A 20753-nucleotide genomic window follows, 5' to 3' on the forward strand; every position below is an offset into this window, starting at 1 on the left:
TTGTTGGGCCACACCTGGCAATACTCAAAGTTTGCTCCTGGCTCTGCACTCAGGAATTACTTCTGTTGGTGTTTGGGAGACTGTGTAATCTTAGGGCGGGTAGGGAAAGCCCCCCCCCCCCCCCCCCCGCGGATCTCCCTCTTGCTGCCCAGGTTTGGTAGACTTGAGCCACTTCGCCGACCAGGGGTGGTTCTTGCCATGAGTGGACGAAGGAGGAAGCGAGACCCACCAGACTGATTGGTGATCAGTTGCTTTTTATTCCATTCTCCCCATGCTCCCGTTCAAGTCTCACTGAGCCCCCCATTCTAGTCTTACACTGCCCCTCATTCCTGTCTCCTCCTGTCTTTCCCGCTCATCTCTCCACGCTCCCTGCTCTCCACATGCCTGCTCCTGCATTCTTCAACATTCTTCTCCTTCTGTCCCCCTTGCTAGTCTCTCCAAGCTCCATCTTGCTGCCCTGGTCTCTCTCTTACTCCCCAGCATTGGGGGTAGTCTCATACCCTGTCCCATAGCAAAATCAACCTATGAAAGCCCTTCCTTAGATCAAGGGCTTTGATCTACTTGATCAAAGTGTTTCCACTTACAAACACTGTCCTCCCCGTTGTTCATCATCGATTTGCTCGAGCGGGCCCAGTAACATCTCCATTTTTGAGACTTGTTGTTACTCTGTTTGGCATATTGAATACGTCACAGGTAGCTTGCCAGGCTTTGCCGCGCCAGTGAGATACTCTCAGTAGTTTGCTGGGCTCTCCGAGAGGAACGGAGGAATCGAACCTGGCTCGGCTGGGCTGGTTGCGTGCAAGGCAAACGCCCTTACCGCTGTGCTATCGCTCCCTTTCCTTAGTCCAATAACTTATATAACATCTTAATTAACATCTCAATTCTACTTCTTAATATTAGTTATTTTGTATGGACATAGTAATAGATACATTGAGGCTTGTAGGGTGACTCTCTTGGGGACATCTTGCCACAGATTCAGACTACAGTGCTCAGGCTGGATTAATCATTCCTAACCCTAGCAGGGTCTGAATATAGTTATTACTTTTTGGATCATGACAGAATTTGTCCATGACCATGACTTGTAGTTAAGTATTACGACAGAATTTGTCCATGGCCATGACTTGTAGTTAAGTATTATGGTGCTTTGGCCAGGCCCATCTTGATGCCAGGGAAGCTCACTGCTTGCCCTGGGTCCATTCAGTTCCTCTTTGGGACTTTTCTTTTGGGGTGCTAGAACCAAGAGTCTTAGAGTTTGGGGACCGGAACAATAGTATAGCAGTTAAGTGCTTGTCTTGAATCTTAGTGAATGTGAGGTATTGTGAGAGGTTGATGGAGGTTTGATCCTCAGGACCCTTTTTGGCCTCCCAAGAGAGTCAGGAGTAAACCAAGAGGAATCCCTGAGTGAGCCAGGACTAAGCCTTGAGCACCACTGGGTGTGGCCCCAAAACAAACCAGGAAGAGTCTTAGAGTTTTGAATTGGAGACAAAAAAGAAAAAAGGTAAACAAGAGGAAACAAGTTGGCTTGGCTGAAATGAGGGGAACATATATTAATTAGCAGCTTTATTTTTCATTAGACATTATATTACCAAAACAGATAAAACAGTACAATGAAACAATTGAAGCCATCTATACGGTTATGTCCTCACTCTCTGCCCTTCAGTATAATGAAACAAGGCCACCAATTAGCTAATATCTTGCAAGTATATCTTTTATTATATGTCTCATGTATAGAACCAGTTAAGTCACTATAGTATTATTAGAATATTTTTTCTTTTATTTATTTATTTTAGTTTGGCGACCACATCCTATAGTGATCTGGGCATGCTCCTGGCTCTGCGGTCAGGGTCTCATGCCTGGCGGTGCTCAGGAGACCATGTGGGTGCTAGGGATTAAACCCATGCCAGTCATGTGCAAGGAAATTGCCCTACACACTGTACTATCTTTCCAGTCCCTATTAGAATATTTTTAATCATGAGATTTGGTGGTCAGGATTATAACTCAGTAGTAGAACTATTTACCTTGCTGATAACCTATGGGATTCAGTCCCCTGTACACCAAAAATTAACTAACAAAAGACTGAAAAAAAAAACAAACAAAATCACACAACCCATAATCATAATATATTTATTTTCACCATAACACTTGCTTATATTTATTGTGTTAATAAGTATATGCACTTGTATAAAGGAAAACAGTTTAGGCAAGTCTGTCATATTTTAAATGCCTTCATTAACATATATTATTTCTTTCCTTTCCATTTTGTGTTCAAAAAAAAAGTGGAAAATGTTAACTTGGGACTCTTTTGCATTACTTTTCATTTCTTCTTGAAATCATGACAATTTCTTGACCAGGAAGACATACTGATAAAAATCATCTGTATCCTATCTCCTCTCACAGATCTTATCAATGCTGAAGAGAGGGAGCAAACAAGTGAATTCTAAGGAGATGCCTACTTCTTGCTTCTCATAAAGGCAGAAAACCCAGAATTTTTCTGAAAGGCCTTTCATCAGACAGACTCATCCTATCACAATGGCTTTTGCAAATTCCCTGGAAGAGATCCAAGAAGAGGTCAGTTGTCCCCTCTGCCTGGATTTTCTGAGAGAGCCGGTGACTATTCACTGTGGGCACAACTTCTGTGGCTCCTGCATCCGCCAGCGATGGGAACATCTGGAGGACATCTTCCCCTGTCCAGTCTGCCTCTACCACTGCGCTGATGGGAACGTCAAGGTTAATGTACAACTGTGTCACATTAGTGACGCTGTCAGGCAACATTTTACCAGAAGGCAGACGAAGAAAGAGCAGGAAGAGAAGCTTCTGTGTGAGAGGCACAATGAGGCGGTGGACCGGTTCTGTGAGGAGGATCTTGAGCTGCTCTGCCCTCAGTGCAGGGACTCCCCTGACCACCAGTATCACCGCCTGGTCTCCTTGGAGAGAGCTGAAGTGAGTCAAAGAAAGAAGCTCAAAAGGCGCATGGACTTTTTGAAGAGGCAGATTGAAATCGCTGAAATGAATGAAAGTGAGCAGGTCTCGATTTATCTTCAAGAGTTTCGGAATTTGGAAAAGTGGGGAAAAGAATTACAACTTGAACTGGAAGAATTTCATTTTTTCTTGAGAAAGGAACAAGTTGAAGCTAATGCCAGATTGTTTAAGAGCGAAAAAAATGTGCAGGATAAACTCACCAGAAACAAAAATCATCTTTTAAGCCATATAGACACACTTAAAAGTCTCTTAGCTGAAATGGTAGAGAAGCAGTTCCTGACTGACCAGAATTTACTAGCTAGCATTAAAAGCATCTATAGTAGGTATGCAGAGATCCCATCCCCAACAGTCATTTCATATGAACTCAAGAAAGAGAGTTGCACTCTTCCCCCACATTATTTTAGCCTTCACAGAATGATCAGCACATTCGAGGAAGATTTGATACTGGATCTTGAAACCGCCCATCCAGATCTGTTAATCTCTGAAGATAGAAAAAGTGTGATTTATAAAGCAAATCTACAGGACTTTCTTGATAATCCCCAGACATTTACTCCTTACCCAGCTGTGCTCAGCTGCCAGGGCTTTGATGGAGGCAGGCATTTTTGGAGGGTTGAAGTCCGAGGCACAGGTGAATGGTTCTTAGGAGTGTGTAAGGAATCCTTCTGCAGAAACACTCTGATGGCACCAACCCCTCACAATGGCTGTTGGCCATTTGAACAGTCCAGGAGGACCTCTTGTATCAGTGACAAAGAACTAGTTGTGAGAGTTGGTGTTTTTCTGGACTATGAGTTGGGAGAGCTTTCTTTTTATAATATGAATAGCAGGCTGTTCTTGTATAAATTCACCGATACATTCACAGAAAGACTGATGCCCTATTTTTCTATTGGACCTTCTTCAAGCACACTTTCAATCAGCATTGTCATGGAGGAATGATGACTTAGAGTATGGTTTTGAATTCATTGTATGTATTCATTAAATAGGAAAGGTTTTGATTGCATAATTTTTAGTTAATTATTCAAATCATAAAGACTTAACTATTCAAATCATTAAGACTGAACCTCTTCTCCTCCCCTTTGGTACACACCTGCAACTTGAAGAAGAAAGCTTAGGTGCTTCCTCATTTGGAATAGGCGGGAGGGTCACAAAAGCAATGCCCTAGTTCTGCTAGATCAGTCAAATCTACTATCATCATCTTTTACTATTATCTTACTATTATATTATTATTATCATTTTTCTAGTCTACTCACAAAGCCTTATTCTGTGATATTAAAATTCTTCTTAACCTTACATGTTTGTGGTCTCATCATTGGGAGCATTTGAAATGCTATATGGAAAGTGGTGTGCAAACTGACTTCGATACCTGGCAGTGTTGGTGGGCCTATCATGATATCAGGAACCATCTCCAGCCATCACTCCTCTAGCTTTCTCTGTTACTGGCTCTGACTTTGAAACAGGTGGGCACTTTCAGCTTTCCTTACTCTGCTTCATTTGCTGATTTCCACCAGCTCTGAGCGAAATTGAACTGCCATATGTCACCCGTTTTTACAGAACAAAGCCAGTATTTTTTAGTTCTTTATGAACAGTATCCCTCATGGAAATGTTCTCTGGGATTCAAGGATGTAAAGTAGAAATGCAGGTTGCAAATTGGCTGCCTAAGTGATGCAAGCCAGGAAGACAGAGGAAGAACCTATTCTCACTATTTCTGCTGCTAGAGAAATAGAACTTTCTATCCACTTCAACCAATCCTGGTAAGACTCTTTCTTTTCCCTGGCCCTCTCTACTGCCTGGCATGAACCTCAAGAGGAATATCTGGTGTATCCCATCACTGTTAAGCAACTTCCCACCAGAAAGAAGAAGAAAAATTGTCTAACGGCTAGGGGAGATAGATCAAAGGGCTGAGTGTATGCTTGGCATGCTATAACACCGATTCAAGTCACTCTACCACATGGTCCCCAAGCATTGCAGGGAATGTTCCCCAGGAACAGAATCAAGTAGGTCTTCAGCACTTCCAGTTGTGAAACATCCCCTCGGCTCCCATCCCGCCCTTCTACCTCCCCCACTCCCCTGCTCCACAACAAGAAAGCAAATATAAATTGGCTGGACAAGAAACCTTTGCATGAAATAACAGTATAGCTTCTCCCTGTTCTGTGAGATCTAGAGCTGTGTCCAGTGCAAAATATCCTCTGAGTCTGGAGTTAACCTGACTCCCGTTGATAATCAGGACAAAGCTCAGAAGCTACTATCATCCTTTGCAGAAGCAGATTGAAGATGCTTAAAGGGGGCATGATGGGTGCCAGAGTGATAGTACAATGGATAGGGCATTTGCCCTACATGTGACTGGCCCAGGTTCCATTCCTCCACATCTCATATTGTCCCCCAAGTACCACCAACAGTGATCCCTGAGTGCAGGGCCAGGAGTAATCCCTGACCATCACGAGGTGCGACTTCCAAAGCAAAAAAGGGAGGTGCATGAAATTCACGTTAATATTAAGTGTAATCAAATACTGTGAACTACTTTATAAAATAAAGAAATTTATGTTAAAAAAATAAAATAAAAGCACTTAAATTCTTTGAAGGTACATAATCAAAGCATAAACTGCAACATCATTTTTAATAGTTTAAGAATTTCCACAGAAATTAAAATCAATCTTTCTTTAGAAAGTGCATTGAGGGGAATACACCCAGTTGCTTTGCATCTACTCCTGGCTTTGTGCTCAGAGATTCCTCCAGGGATGTCCCAGAGATCTTTGAGAGCTGGGAATAAAACATGCTTGCTAGGGATCTAACCTGAGTTGGTCACATGCAACGTCATACCAGCTGTGCCATCTCTCCAATGCACAAAAATATTAAAAAAAAAGAGAGAGAGAGAGAGAGATTCTTACTTTATTCTGATTTCATTTTGGCTGGTATTAGGGCAGGTAAGAGGCAATAGTGAATGAATGCACAGAATGTGTAAGGGATCTCTCCCACAACCACCATGACCTCTGACCTCTAGAGTTAGAGGGCCAGTACAGCAGGTAGGGGCTCACCTTCCACAAGGCCAATGTGGGTTTGATGACTGGCCTCCCATAAGGTCCTGGGAGCCCACCAGGCATGATTCGTGCATACAGAACCAGAAGGATTCTGTGAGCCTCACCAGGTCCGCCCACTGTCACTGTCCTTCCGTTGTTCATCAATTTGCTCGAGCAGGTCCAGTAACGTCTCCATTTTGAGACTTGTTACTGTGTTTGGCATATCAAATACATCACGGGTAGCTTGCCAGGCTGCCGTGTGGGCAAGATACTCTCGGTAGCTTGCTGGGCTCTCCAAGAGGGGCGGAGGAATCGAACTCGGGTCGGCCATGTTGGCTGCGTACAAGGCAAACGCCCTACTGCTGTGCTATCACTCCAGCCCACCAGGTCCGCCCACAAACCAAAAATCAAATTAAAAAATTAAAAAGTAACACCATAACCTCTGTATCCCCCAAGAGACAGATGGTGATGAAACCAACTCTGCTTTGACACCTTAGTTATTATGGCATCTTTCAGGCCTCTGAGGATGAGAGGTTTCATTGTACTTTGGGCAATAGATTTTTGTAGTTCTACTTAAGCAAATACATTTAGAAGAAAACTTCAGGATTATTTTTGTATTTGCTGGTATCGCAAGCTTTGCAATAATCCCTAAACCACTCTGGAATAATTTCCCAGAAGACTCTTGCATGCTGAATTATTTTTCTTATTGTTGTTTATGAATTAAACTTGAAGTATTAATAATAAACTTGCAGTATTAATATAAAATGCCTAATGAGTCTTAAAAAGCACTTTTATTTATTTATTCATTTGGTTTTGGGTCCATACCTGGAGGTGCTCAGGACTTAAGCCTGGGGTTTACTCTTGATTCTGCTCTCAGACATCACTCCTTTGGGATTGCACTCAGGGGAGTGACAAGTGACAGCTGTTGAACCAAGGTTGGCCACAGGCAAAGCAAACACCGTACCTGTACCAAGCATCTTTCAGATATACTAAGCATCTGGACAAAGGCTTAGCATTTTTATTGCTTATTAACATTTTTATTAATTGGTGTCTGCCCCCATTCCACTTACATCAGCTCTGTTACTCTTTGCTTTGACTTGTACCTTTCTTTTTTATGTTACTTCAAGCTCTGATGTACCTTCTGAAAGTACTCTTCCTTTCAGAGTCAACACAAAACTTTCAGGAAACCACTACCAGTTCATTTCTAGCTCTCTTTTGGTCTCATTACTCAGCAGACACATTCATCTACTTCTCCTCCATTAGAAGGTTCATCAAAATGAATGTATCATCCTTCTCAGTGATACCAGACAAATATCTTTTTCCTCTTCCTTTTCCTCGCTCATGAACTGCTCACACCCACCATCTGGCCCCCTGAGCCGCCGTGTAATCTCATCAACGGCCAAGACCCAGAGACTATAAATCCCAGGTCCTGGAAGAGAACAGCACAGAGTCTCCTGCCCCCGCGCCTGGCCTTCCTCGCCGGAGCCTCTTGGAGGGGGGTGGGTTGAATTGCCCCAGCAGAGCTCCAGCAGCCGAAGACCTCCAGAAACATGCTGAGACTACTCTCCACAGGCATGAAGGTACCGGTAGAGGAACAAAGGCATGTGGGTCCCGGAGTTGAGATCTCCAAGCCTGCTTGGATCGGGGCTGAGCATCCTCCACCCAGATCCTCCACCTTCCAGTAGGCCGGGGTCACACCCACCAACTGGCCCCCTGCGTCGTGTAATCCCATCAATGGCCAAGACTCAGAGACTATAAAAATACAGCTCCCAGAAGCGTGCGGCCTCGAATCTTACTATCTCGTTCTTACCTTGGACAACTTGGCAGGTTACAGAATGTAACCTGCCTACACGGCAGAGTCTGGCAAACTCCCTGTGGTGTACCCAATATGCCAAATACCACTAACAATGATGGGTCTCATTCTCCTAACCCTGAAAGAGTCTTGAATATGGCACTTTTTAAATCTCAGGGCTAGCACAAAGGAGACGTTACTGGTGCCTGCTCAAGGCAATCGACGAACAGGATGATCGTGATCTTGATGAACTGCTCTATTGGCGCCATCCAACTCACCACCTCTTCCCCTGAGATTGCCCTTTTACCACAACCCCAGGGACCTGCCCGAGGTGCCTGCCCTTCCCTGAATGCAGGTTGAACTACATCTGCACCTGAGTTGGTGCCTGTAGCCATAGACCCTCCATATAACAAGACCTAGATCAACCCAAGAAGGGAATGTTTTCCCTTAACACTAAGAGCAGGGCTGGAGCTATAGTACAGCAGGTAGGGCATTTGCCTTGCATGCAGACGACCTGTGTTTGATTCCCAGAATCCCATATGGTCCCCAGAGCACTGCCAGGAGTATTTCCTGAGTACAAAGCCAGGAGTAACACCTGTGCATCGCTGGATGTGACTCAAAAAGCATATATATCAGTGGAGTCTTTCTTGCTCCAGGGAAGAGTAAGTAAATTATAAATCTTGGAATTTCTGTATTACAATCATTGTGTGTGTGTAGAGGATGAGACGGGAAACTTCAAGCAGTACTAATACAGCCCCACTTCACCCTCCCCACACATGAGACATATATAATTACTGAGCGGGGGCTGGGGCTAAGGGTGTGGGTAATGCTACTTGACAAACAGGCAAGTTATCTCAGTGCCCCACCCCTCCATGTATTGCTGTTCTGATCCAGAGATGCTGAAGGCCCCTGGGATTATATGCTGGCAGATCTCTGCAGTCACAAGGCATAATCCCTGATGCTGGGTGGGGAGTGCATCAGGGTTACAGAAGGTGCTCTTAATGGAGGAGAGTATGAGGAACTAGAAAGCCCTTGCCTCTGGGTAATTGATCCTTTGAACTACTCCCCCACCCCAGGCCCTGCACTTTAATTTTTATGTTGTTTTTCTCCTTTTTTGTTATTGTTGTTTTTTGTATTTCAAATTATTTTCTAATGATAAAGTTTTACATAAGTTGGCTGAAGCGATAGCACAGCAGGTAGGGCGTTTGCCTTGCACGAAGCTGACCGGGCCAACCCAAGTTTGATTCCTCCGCCCCTCTTGGAGATCCCGGAAACTCCTGAGAGTATCTCTCCCCCCACAGCAAAGCCTGGCAAGCTACCTGTGATGTATTCGATATGCAAACACAGTAACATGTCTCACAATATTCCTGGGCCTGCTCGAGCAATTCGATGATCAACATGAGGACAGTGACAGTGACAGTGTTTTTTATTTCTGCATTGAGCTAACTCTCAGGGCATCGGCATGAAGAGATCCCTGATGTCATTTGCCAATCTCTGCACTGTTAATGTGAAGAGGAGTTAGGAGAAATCACCCATGTTGCCAGCTCTACCTTTGTCTCTACTAAAATTCTTCTATTCTTGGCATCTTGTATTGTATTGAATGATTTAGATTTTCTTTTTTTTTACATTGGTTAAATTTGATTTATTTTCTGATAATTTTCTTTACCACCTCTTTAAGTTTCGTTGGAGTAAGGAATATGAAGTAAATTTGTTACATGCCTACTAAGAGGTCAGGTTGGGTGGGGGAAAGAAAACTGGAGATATTGGTGAAGGAAAAGTCTCATGGTAATGGGACTGGTGTAATGAACATTGTAGCTCTAAAACAACTATTATGAACAACTTTGTCAATCACAGTGTCTTAACAAAATAAAATAAATTGATTAATCTATAAAATTCTTTCATTCTATTTTGTTTATGTTCAGTCTAATTTCTTGGTGAAGTACATGATCTAGTCTTTCTCAGCAGGTGAGATACAGGCTTGGTGACTGTCTCTTGCTTCTCAGGTAGCTTTAGTTCCTTCTTATACTTTATTCTTGGTCTATTTTGTTTTGGAGCCACACCCAGCAGTGCACAGGACTTACTCCTGGCTCTGTACTCGGGAATCACTCCTAACAGTGTTCAGGGGACTGCATGGGATGCCAGGGGAATGATGCCAGGTTGGATGTGGGCAAGGCAAGCTTCTCAGCCATTCTACTATATATCGCTTAGGTCCCTCCTTCCGTCTTCCACAATAAGGGCAGTATTCAGCGAAAAAGTCAATCATTGCTTAGGTTTTCTTGATCCCCAAATTTACCCTGCAGTCCTTAAACCTCTAAATAATTCCAAGCAACAGACTAGTTCCCACTAGAGCCATCTCTCCTGTCCTTGCTCACTGCAGTGGTGGGAGATTTGGGAGGTGCTGGAGAGAGTGGGAAGGGCCATGTTCAGCAGTAGGAGTAGCTTCCCATAGGGAACTAGTTGCATTGCGGTTGTGCTTTGGAGGATTTGTGCAGGTAGTTTAAATAAGTATCTCCTTCCGGTTGATTTCTGGCCTTTTCTGATCCGTGTCAGTAAACCCCATACTATATCTGTCAATGAATTGTTTCATTTTTTTTAAAGTCACATCCTGTAGTACTGAGGGATGACTCTTAGTTTGGTGCTCAGTGTTCTTGCCCTGTGATATGTAGGGGGGACTACGCAATATTTGGAATCAAACTGAAGACTCCAGCATACTAGGCAAGCAAAGTATGCTCTCAGCCTTTTGAGCTGAGAGCATACTTTGCGTGCTCTGCCCATGCTATCCCCTTGGCGTCTCTCATTATGTTTTAATTAATGCACTCATTTACCTGATATCACTTTCATTGATAGCCCATAAACACATCTATTCACTCAGCAAACTTGATCAGTGTTTCCGCTACACTGAAAAAGGGACCTTGACAAGAAACCTGACAGGAAAACAAGGGGCCGCCCCCACCTGCTGGGAGCTTCCTGTAGGGGTGTCAAGACTGAATAGGAAGGCTCCAGCTCTCAGAGAGACAGCTGATACCATGGGTTCTGGCATTGCTTGCTGACTTTTGCTAAATTTTGTGATGAGATTAAATCCCAGGAGAACAGCATCGTGCTGCTAGAGTTTTTAACTATTTCTGATGAGAAAACTGAGGCTCAAAGAATTAAAGCATTTTGGCGGGTGGTATTTGGTTTTTGTGCCACACCCGGAACTTCTCAGGGATCACTCCCTTTTCAGTGCTGAAGGTCGTTCCTGTCAGTGAGAAGGGACCCAATGGTACTGAATTTTGAATCTGAGCCTCCTGTGTGCAAACCCTGTCTTCAGACCACTGAGATCCCGACCCCCAAGAACATTTTTTGTGGAGTATTATTTTATAAATGTTTATTATGTAAGATAATATCGCTGGAGCGATAGCACAGCGGTAGGGCGTTTGCCTTGCACGCAGCCAACATGGCCAACCCGAGTTCGATTTCTCCGCCCCTCTCGGAGAGCCCGGCATGCTACTGAGAGTATCTCGCCCGCAGGGCAGAGCCTGGCAAGCTCCCCATGTCATAATCGATATGCCAAACACAGTAACAACAAAGTCTCCAATGGCGACTTTACTGGGCCCGCTCGAGCAAATCGATGATCAACGGGAGGGCCTTTACTTTACTTTACTATTATGTAAGAAACACAGTTGTCGCTTTCACCTTCTCTGTGTGTACTTTAATACTGATAAGTATGTGCCCAATCTATAGCAAAAGATCTGCAGTATTTTTTAAAAAATTATAAAAGATTTTAATATTGCAGCACTGAAGCATTCATTATTGAGTCTCCTTGCCCTTTTCTCATGGTAATAAAATTTCAATTTTATGTTTGTATGATTTTCCTTAGTTTCTATACTTCATATGAATAGAATTGTACAATATTTGTCCTTCTATAACTGACTTATTTTCTTTTTTCTATTTATTTACCAATTTATTTTTATCATTTTCTGGAGTCATTGGGATTTGCAATACTGCTGTTTGCAGACATCATTCCAATGTTATACCAAACACCAGATAGCCCGTTATCCTCCTCCGGTGTCTTGGGGATGCCTTTAGCCACATCCTCTCTCGTATAACCTCAGTTCTATATAAAAATCTTGTTCTCATGATTTTGACTATTTGTTGGTCCCTATGTTTCTTTATATCTCATATATTAGAGAGGTTTTCTCCACCCCATTATAGTGGAAGTGGTGCTTCCTTTACAAATATACATGATTAAAGAAATTTCTGAAATTTTACATAATTGTAAATTTAGTGCTGAAATATTTTCTCAAACTGTGTATCTTTCTTTTTATAATTTAAAACTAATAGAATGAATTATTCTATGCTAATACATTTTAAAATTAAATATTATATGAAATTAAAATTAAATGAAGTAGATAAATCATTTTATAAATATAGAAGTTAGTAAGAGTGAGGAGAGAAGAATCAAGAACGATTTAAGGGAGCAATCTGAATAGGCCTCTAAAGTGTAATAGTGTGTTTTATCCTAAGTGGTATACTTTATGCTAAAGTATCAGTTACCTTTAGGAATAGTAGACAGGGCAATCTTCAGAATGCAGCCATAATGAAAGCTTTGGAGTATGACCACTAGAGAGCATTGGTGTGTCTTATAGAGATGGCAGGGCTGACCATCCACAGCCTTTTGATGGCTATCGGTGTTATTTCTCACATTTATTTGTTTTTACCCCAAATGTTAAACAAGCTATATTTATTACAACTGCAACATTTACTAGATTGCAATGACAAGACTCAACATTTACATGTATCAGTCTCTCTCCCTTCCTTCCTTCCTTCCTTCCTTCCTTCCTTCCTTCCTTCCTTCCTTCCTCCCTCCCTCCCTCCCTCCCTTCCTTCCTTCCTTCCTTCCTTCCATCATCTTTCCTTTTTTTTCTTTCTTTTGTTTCTTGTTTGTTTATAAGCCACACCTGAGGGTGCTTAGGACTTACTCCTAACTCTACTCAGGGATCACACCTGGCAGACTTAGGGACCTCATGGGGGATCGAGGGGGCCATATGGAGTATATATGAATGCCATATGGGATGCCAGAAATTGAACCCAGGTTGGCTGCTTGCAAAGGAAATGCCCTACCCCCTGTACTACTTCTCCGGACCTAAGCAAAACGTTTCCAAGAAAGAACACAAGCTTGAAAGAGAAAGCAAGGAAGCAAACAAGCAGAGACATGAATCGATGAAATGTGTTCAAGGGAGAACCTGGTCTTGATATAGCAAGCAGAAAGCAAAATAACAGAGACAAGCAATTGAGATGTGTTCAAGGGAGAACAAGGGATTGAAGAGCAAGCCTATGCCTATTCATTTATTTTTCTAATTAGGAGTCATACCTCAGTGAAGTTCTGGCCCTGACAGCACTATTTTCATGCTCACTATTGCTTAAGTCTGGTGTGGCCAGGGACCATCTGAGTAACACCCCACAGTGCTTCAGAAGCCATAAAATACTGAGAGTGAGATTAGTGCCTCACACTTGGAGGGCATATGCTACACCGCTTGAACTAACTTCTCAAGATCAATCTCATGGCAGGAGATCTCTGCCTGGCACTAAAATACAGAATGGCAACATTCCCTGTAGGGTTGATTATTTCCTTTATCCTTATATTGCTGGCTGGAATTGAAGGCGTTAACCTATAGGTAAAGAAAGCAGAACTAAGATGAAATTGCCTACCATCAGAGATGCAAATTAATTTCCAAGCCATTATGAGCTTTATTTTCATTCTTTATTCTAATACTACTTAGAAAATACAGGTAATATTTCTCTTAGATTTCTCACCAGGGCTATCCTAACTTTCATCCCAAGTACTCCACTGAAGTCTCTCCTTTAAATCAGTAACCTGCTATCTGAATCTACTAAATATTTATTCCCTTTCAAGTTGTCTTGTCTTGTTCTCTCTCTCTCTCTCTCTCTCTCTCTCTCTCTCTCTCTCTCTCTCTCTCTCTCTCTCTCTCTCCATTATATAATGTTGCATATTAACAAGCACTGGGGCTTGGAGCAATAGTATAGCAGGTGGGGTGTTTGTCTTTTATGTGGCCAACCTGGGTTATATCCTTTCCACCTCAGATGACCTCCTGAGCCCTGACTGCCTGGGGTGATCCATTAACATAAAGTCAGAAGTGAGCCCTTGGCACTGTTGGGTGTGGCTCCAAAACAAGACAAACAAACAAAAAGACCTGTAAACATTAACACACACACACACACACACACACACACAACTTGGAAAAAACTTCAAACAAATACCACCTCTTTGGATGATAATCTGTAAATTACATTGCTAGTGAATAAAGGTCTATTTTAATCACTTGATCTAAATCTACTCTTGCAAAATTGTTTGTAGCAGGCTGGTTGTGAGACACAACATTAATGCTAAGAACTTGTAGCGTTATTTATAGATAGTTAAAAAAATCACTTGGATTTTAAGTCCAAATAATATAGATAATAGCTCTTGTTCTGTTTGGTGATGATCATGTTTTTTACATCTAAATCCCATTTTACATCCAATTGTGTTTTTATGATCTCATCATACAACATGAGTTATGCAGCATCTTTCTAAAATATGTTAATTTTTTTCAACATTGATGACACCAAAAATACAGTTTGAAGAGGTGTGGAGGGGTTTTTAAATTATAGGATGGAGCTTTCGCAGGAGAGGAAAAACTACAATAATGCATATGAACTGAAAATGGTTTGAGAGAGGAGATGTGGTTCCAATATGGAGTTGGGATGAGGATTGCCTTATCAGGATCACATTGGAATGGTTCATATCTCTCTGCTTCAGGCAGAGAGGGATCTCCTGGACTTCTTCATCAGTAGACCATATATAGAGCAGAGGGGAAAGAAAAAAAGGAGTGAAGTGGAAGTTTGTCAACAGCCATAAACTTAAAAAACAATTCATTATTTCTTATCCACTCATACTGCTCAGCTGTAGAGAAAAGGCCCTCCCGTCGATTGTAGATTTGCTCGAGCGGGCCCAGTAACGTCTCCATTGGAGACTTTGTTGTTACTGTGTCTGGCATATCGAATACTCTCGGTAGCTTGCCAGGCTCTCCGAGAGGGGCGGAGGAATCGAACTCGGGTCGGCCATGTTGGCCGCTTGTAAGGCGAACGCCCTACCCGCTGTGCTATCACTCCAGCCAGTCAGCTGTAGAGAAGATATATCAAATTACATTTAGTTGAATTGTAACTTTTGTTTATTTGTTTTTGGGTCACAGCTGGGGTGCTCAGGACTTAATTCTGTCTCTGTGCTCAGGAATCACTTCTGGCCAGCACCCAGGGACTATATAGGGTGCTTCAGATGGAAGCTGGGTGGGATGCCTGCGAAGAAAACACCCTACTGTCTCTATTATTGGTACAGTTCTAATTGGATAGATTTTGAAAGCAAGCTATTATGTTATGATATTTCTGAATCTTTAATTTACTAGGGGGAAAGAACATCGTTTGAGTTCCTAGAATTGTGTATTTGAGAGGTCAAGTAAATCACAGCTTCTGGGCCTCCAAAGGAAATAAGGCATGGCCTGGTAAGATCTTATGTGCAGATCTTGAAGCAGATAGAGGTATATATATATACAACTGCTGAATATTTCGGGTATTGGTGAGGTCAAAGTTCTTACCAGGAGAGGATAACTTTAGGAAACAGCCCCAGAGTTCATAAAAACAATAATTGTGGTTTCACAATGTTCAGAAATCCCAGTGGCAAGTACCTGATGTTTGGTCTGTTATATCAATATTTTATCAAGAATACCTTATTAAGAGGGCTGGAACGATAGCACAGTGGTAGGGCGTTTGCCTTACAAGTGGCCAACATGGCTGACCCGAGTTCGATTCCTCCGCTCCTCTCAGAGAGCCCGGCAAGCTACCAAGAGGGGGTTTTAAATTATAGGATGGAGCTTTCGCAGGAGAGGAAAAAATTCTGCCTTGCATACTGCTAGCCCTAGTTCAGTTCATGGCATCTCACAAGCCCCTGAGCACTTTTTGTGTGTGCTCCTGAGTACACTTTGGAGTAGCAATCACCTAGCAATAACTCCAAACCCACCCTGCCCCTACCCCAAAAAGACTATCTAAGCTCAAAGTGCTAGCATGAATGCTTTGCATCTGGAAGGTCCCACTTGATACCCTGAACTGCCACCTGATACCCTGAGAATCACTAGGAGCAATTCCAGAGCACTGTGATGAAATAGCCACCTGAGTGTGGCTCAAAAAACAAAACAAAATTGAAAAAGACCATGCATTTTAGGAATATAGTATCACAAATATATGTCATGATCTAAGAACTTGAGGCAAGCAAATAAATCGTATGTGTAAGAAGAGTTATACTTCCTTGACCGTTATTTTAGGTCATTAATATAACAAAATTATGAGAACTTGATTATATTTGCTATTTTGGAGTCCAACATTCATTAATTTATATAACTGTAAAGATGCCTTTCAGCAAACATTGACAGAAAACTACATTTCAATGTTAGTACACAAAGTCCAAAAGGCACTCTATGTGGTGCAAATTATTTCAATAAATTTCTTATTTTCTAGTGGGGAAATTAAGAACTTATGTATAGTTTGTAGTTGATAATCCATCAACCCAGCTTGATCACTTGACCTCTTATCTTTTTCTTTCGAACCCTCCATCTAAGACACTGGATGTATTCAGTGATGATCTTCTATTTCTTTATATTTTATAAAAAATATAAAATTATTTTTATTGATTTTCATTCTGCAAACAGAGAATAGGATCATGACAATGAGATGTTCTTTTATGCCTTGGTTCTTTTATAACGTTTGACATCCTGGTTTTATCTCTGATATTTAATCCCTAGTGCACTACATTGAGTCCCTTAGGACTTTATTAATATTGAAACCTGTGGGATCAGGATCTCTGTTGTCAAAAAGTCTGAAGTAGTTGTGCAATGTCAGCAAAGACATTTGGGGGTTGGGGTCCTAAAGAACTTTTAGCCTTAGGCATATGAAATCAATAACTCTAATCTTTGTGTAATAAGCATTTTATAGTGCTGCTGCATCTTACAATGAGCAGGAATTCCCACAGATAGAGACTTTCCCATGATTTCTCTGGAATAGGAAGCAAAATCAAGCTGAGACAAGCAAGTGGCCACTAGTTAGCCTTACCATCACCATATGAATCACTCTTGTCAGAATCTAGATAGTCAATTACGTGGAAGAAGGAAATGGTCTATACTGAAACTATACTGAAATGCAAGTTATCTAAGAAGTGCAATTTATGCTTACTTTCTTCATTTTTTTGTCTCTGTTTTTTAACAATTTTGTTTTGGGGACTGTGGTTTACAAGGCCATTAATGATAGGGTTTCATGCATAAAATGTTCCAGCATCTCACCTTCCACCAGCATGAACACTCGCCTCCATCACTGTCCCAGTCTCTCCACCTCCACCTGTCCTTTATCTCCCTTGCCTTCCCTGTGGTAAATGCCCTACTGAAGAACTGTTTCTGTTTCAATGCCTTTGGGCATGTGTTTTATACCTACTTTGTTGCTTTAAATTTCACTCACGTGAGAAATAATTCTGTGTGGTAGCATGCATGTCAATATCTGTGGCATTCAACCTGTATCAGAGATGATGGAGATCAGCAAAGGCAGCACAAAGCCGCTGCAAATGCTGCCGTTCTCTGTGGGAAACTGGATAGACAGACAGGAATGGCAGTTCATGGGACCTGTCTTTCTTTCTTTCTTTCTTTCTTTCTTTCTTTCTTTCTTTCTTTCTTTCTTTCTTTCTCTCTCTCTCTCTTTCTCTCTCTCTTTCTTTCTTTCTTTCTTTCTTTCTCTCTCTCTCTCTCTCTTTCTCTCTCTCTCCCTTCCTTCCTTCCTTCCTTCCTTCCTTCCTTTCTTTCTTTCTTTCTTTCTTTCTTTCTTTCTTTCTTTCTTTCTTTCTTTCTTTCATCACACCCAGTGATGCACAGGGGTTACTCCTGGCTCTGCACTCAGGAATTACTCCTGGCAGTGCTCGGCAGACCATATGGAATGCTGGGAATCAAACGTCGGTTGGCTGCATGCAAGGTAAACGCCCTACCCACTGTGCTATTGCCCCAGCCCCTCATGGGACCTTTCAATTCAGAATGCGAGAGTCTAGCATTGCTGGAAGTGGAATGCTGCCCGTCCAGAGGTGGAATGCTGCTCCTGGTGGGGGTACTTGTATCTGTTCTCTGCTTCCTTCCTTAGAAGAACTTCTATTGTGAAAGATGATGATGACCATAATTTAAGGCCCTCTGAGATGTAGAAGATTGCTAGGCATCCAACCAAAGAATGCTGCTATTCTTCTTTTTGTGGTTACTGGTTCTAAGTAATGAATACTATACCTGGAGGACAGTCCGGGCTCTTAGTCTATGAGGCTATTAACCCCTTAGCCCCATGTTTTGTCTCTTATTTCTGTCTCTTTTCTTCCTTATGGAGTCCCTGCGTCAGACCTGTTCATTGGGGCCCGGTCAGGCACATCTCATCTCTGCAGTGGCAGAGCCATTTCCAGTCAAAGCCAGAGGAGAAATGTCCTGGAGATGGTCCACCATATCAACAAGTTCCTGTGAAAAATTCCAATCATGAGGACAAACTTATATAACCAGAGTACCTGCCCCCCCCCATAAAATTTGTTTCAATTGTCAATAATGATGATGGCACAAACATGAGATTATGAAAATTTTCCTACTCATACAATTGAGTCCTTATTACAGCAGGAAGGTGAACAGAGCAGGTCCCAAACTAAGTAAAGTTTTAAGCCAAGATGTTTATGGCAGGTATTGGCTGTGTGCATGAGGATTCTAGAACAACTAAGGAACTGCTTGCTATGAGCCTTCCACCTACCCCAAATGAGGGAGTGTCTGGGTTTTATTATCAAATTCTAAAATTCGGTGTAAAAGGGAAGGGAAAAGGATGATTTTTATCTAATAATTTCACAAGTCCAGCATCAGACATGAAACAAAACCTATATTTAAAATATTCCTTTGAAGAAACAGAAGAAAATTTATTCAAATTCAATTATTTTTCTATAAATTATTCCTCTATAAAATTCACTGTTTCTCTCTGGCCATACTCATTGAGAATGCTGCTGAATAAGGTCCAATAGCAAAATATGGGACCAATTTGCCTGTGACTATGTCAATCACCAGATGCATGGATGACCTACTATTCAAACTGTAAAATGAAAGTTCTTCCAACACATGATAAAGAGACACGCCAATTTTCATTGCTTTCTTTCCATGTTCAGCATGGACTGAATAAATTGCCATTGTGATGGGGTTGAACATCAGAGTATTTATGCATATGGATTCTTTATACACACGTAGGAATCATTCACCGGTGCCTTCTACCTGCCCCAAACATCTGCCTTCATCAAAGCCCTTAAAGCTGACCACAGCTGGATGAGGACTCAGTGTTTGGGTATACCTGTTCTTAAAACCACACTTTTTCTCTCTGTGGTGAAAAATTATTAATGGGAAGGTTGTGAATGCAGTGTCAACTCTTCCTGGAATATACTGATCATTTTGTGAAGACGAACATAATATGGAGGGAAAAGCAGTTCTCTTTCTTGATATTCATGTGAAAAGATTGCTGGGAATGTCAGGGTTTCATAACTGTGGTGCATATTCTCTCAATTTACTAGTAAACCCATGTTGAGCAATAAATACTTCTCTTGTTTTAGCACAGCGGTAGGGCGTTTGCCTTGCACGCAGCCAACTTGGCCGACCCAAGTTCGATTCCTCCGCCCCTCTCGGAGAGCCCGGCAAGCTACCAAGAGTATCTCGCCCACACGGCAGAGCCTGGCAAGCTCCCCGTGACGTATTTGATATGCCAAACACAGTAACAACAAAGTCTCCAATGGAGACGTTACTGGGCCCGCTCGAGCAAATCGATGATCAACGGGAGGGCCTTTACTTTTACTTTACTTACTGTTTTAACTTAATAGATTCTTTTCTCTATGATTCTCTATGTGGCTTGAACTTTGGATTTTGTTTTTGTTTAGTTGTCTTTCTACAATCATCATTCCCACTAGAATTTTTGTATGAATTATATTTTCTTCACTTATCAAGAAAATATATACCTAGTTCGAGAAATCAACATGATGAATGACCTGGCACCTGAGTTACTCAGGAGGAAGAGAACGGCTTGGAATGCCTTCAAGAGCGTTGAAGAAATAAGTAAGAGGACAAAGAACTTCCAGCTACAAGCACATCTCTTCGATTCCACTGTTCTTCCTGCATTAACCTATGCTTCAGAGACCTGGGCCCTACGAAAACAGGATGAGAACGCTATTCGGGTCTCTCAAAGAAGAATCGAAAGAGCTGTGCTTGGAATATCACACTTCACTCAAATGAGAGATAGAATCCAGAGTTCTGATCTCTGTCAAAGCTCAAGAATCAGGGATGCTGTCTCATTTGCCAAGGCATCAAAAATCAGATGGGCTGGACAGGTAATGAGATTTAGAGACAACCGCTGGACTAGAGCCATTACTGACTGGATTCCACGGGACATCAAAAGATTGCATGGACGCACACCTACCAGATGATAAGACTTCTTCGTCAATACCATGAATGATCAGTTTGAGGCTCTGCATGTTCCTAGAATGAACAGATGCCATTGGGCTATGCTAGCACGCAACAGGGTTGAATGGAGACGTTACTGGAACCCGCTCAAGTAAATTGATGAATAACGGGGATCAAGTGATCAAGTGATCAAGAAAAGCTTTAAATCTTGAAACTCATCCTGTGATCTTCTCTTCACAGTGGACGTTATCCATCTGAATCAAAGTGTTTAAGCAGGCCCTGACTGAAGATCAATAGTTACACTCTAGCTGTTGATTTCAAACAAGGGCCCAAAGAACTGTCTTCCTGTCATCTGTTAGCTGTTCTGGAACTTCACCAAGAATGGCTATTTCATTTGGAAGAAACAACCCAGACCTTCTCTCATTGGGAAAACCTCATGAAGGACTCTGGCTA

General features: G+C 42.1%; 1 protein-coding gene and 1 non-coding gene across 2 annotated transcripts; both read left to right on the forward strand.

Annotated features, from left to right (window-relative positions):
* Positions 1 to 2529: 2529 nt before the first annotated feature.
* Positions 2530 to 3912, forward strand: LOC130028103 (tripartite motif-containing protein 75-like). Its single transcript, XM_056118831.1, has one exon. The coding sequence runs from the start codon at positions 2530 to 2532 to the stop codon at positions 3910 to 3912; it is 1383 nt and encodes a 460-aa protein (XP_055974806.1).
* A 16661-nt stretch (positions 3913 to 20573) lies between these two features.
* On the forward strand, positions 20574 to 20709 carry LOC130028451 (small nucleolar RNA SNORA2/SNORA34 family). Its single transcript, XR_008793185.1, has one exon. It is a non-coding gene; the product is annotated as a small nucleolar RNA SNORA2/SNORA34 family (small nucleolar RNA).
* The last annotated feature ends 44 nt before the right edge of the window (positions 20710 to 20753 follow it).

Source organism: Sorex fumeus, unplaced genomic scaffold (genome assembly GCF_029834395.1).
Source record: "Sorex fumeus unplaced genomic scaffold, SorFum_2.1 ptg000039l, whole genome shotgun sequence".
Taxonomy (NCBI): domain Eukaryota; kingdom Metazoa; phylum Chordata; class Mammalia; order Eulipotyphla; family Soricidae; genus Sorex; species Sorex fumeus.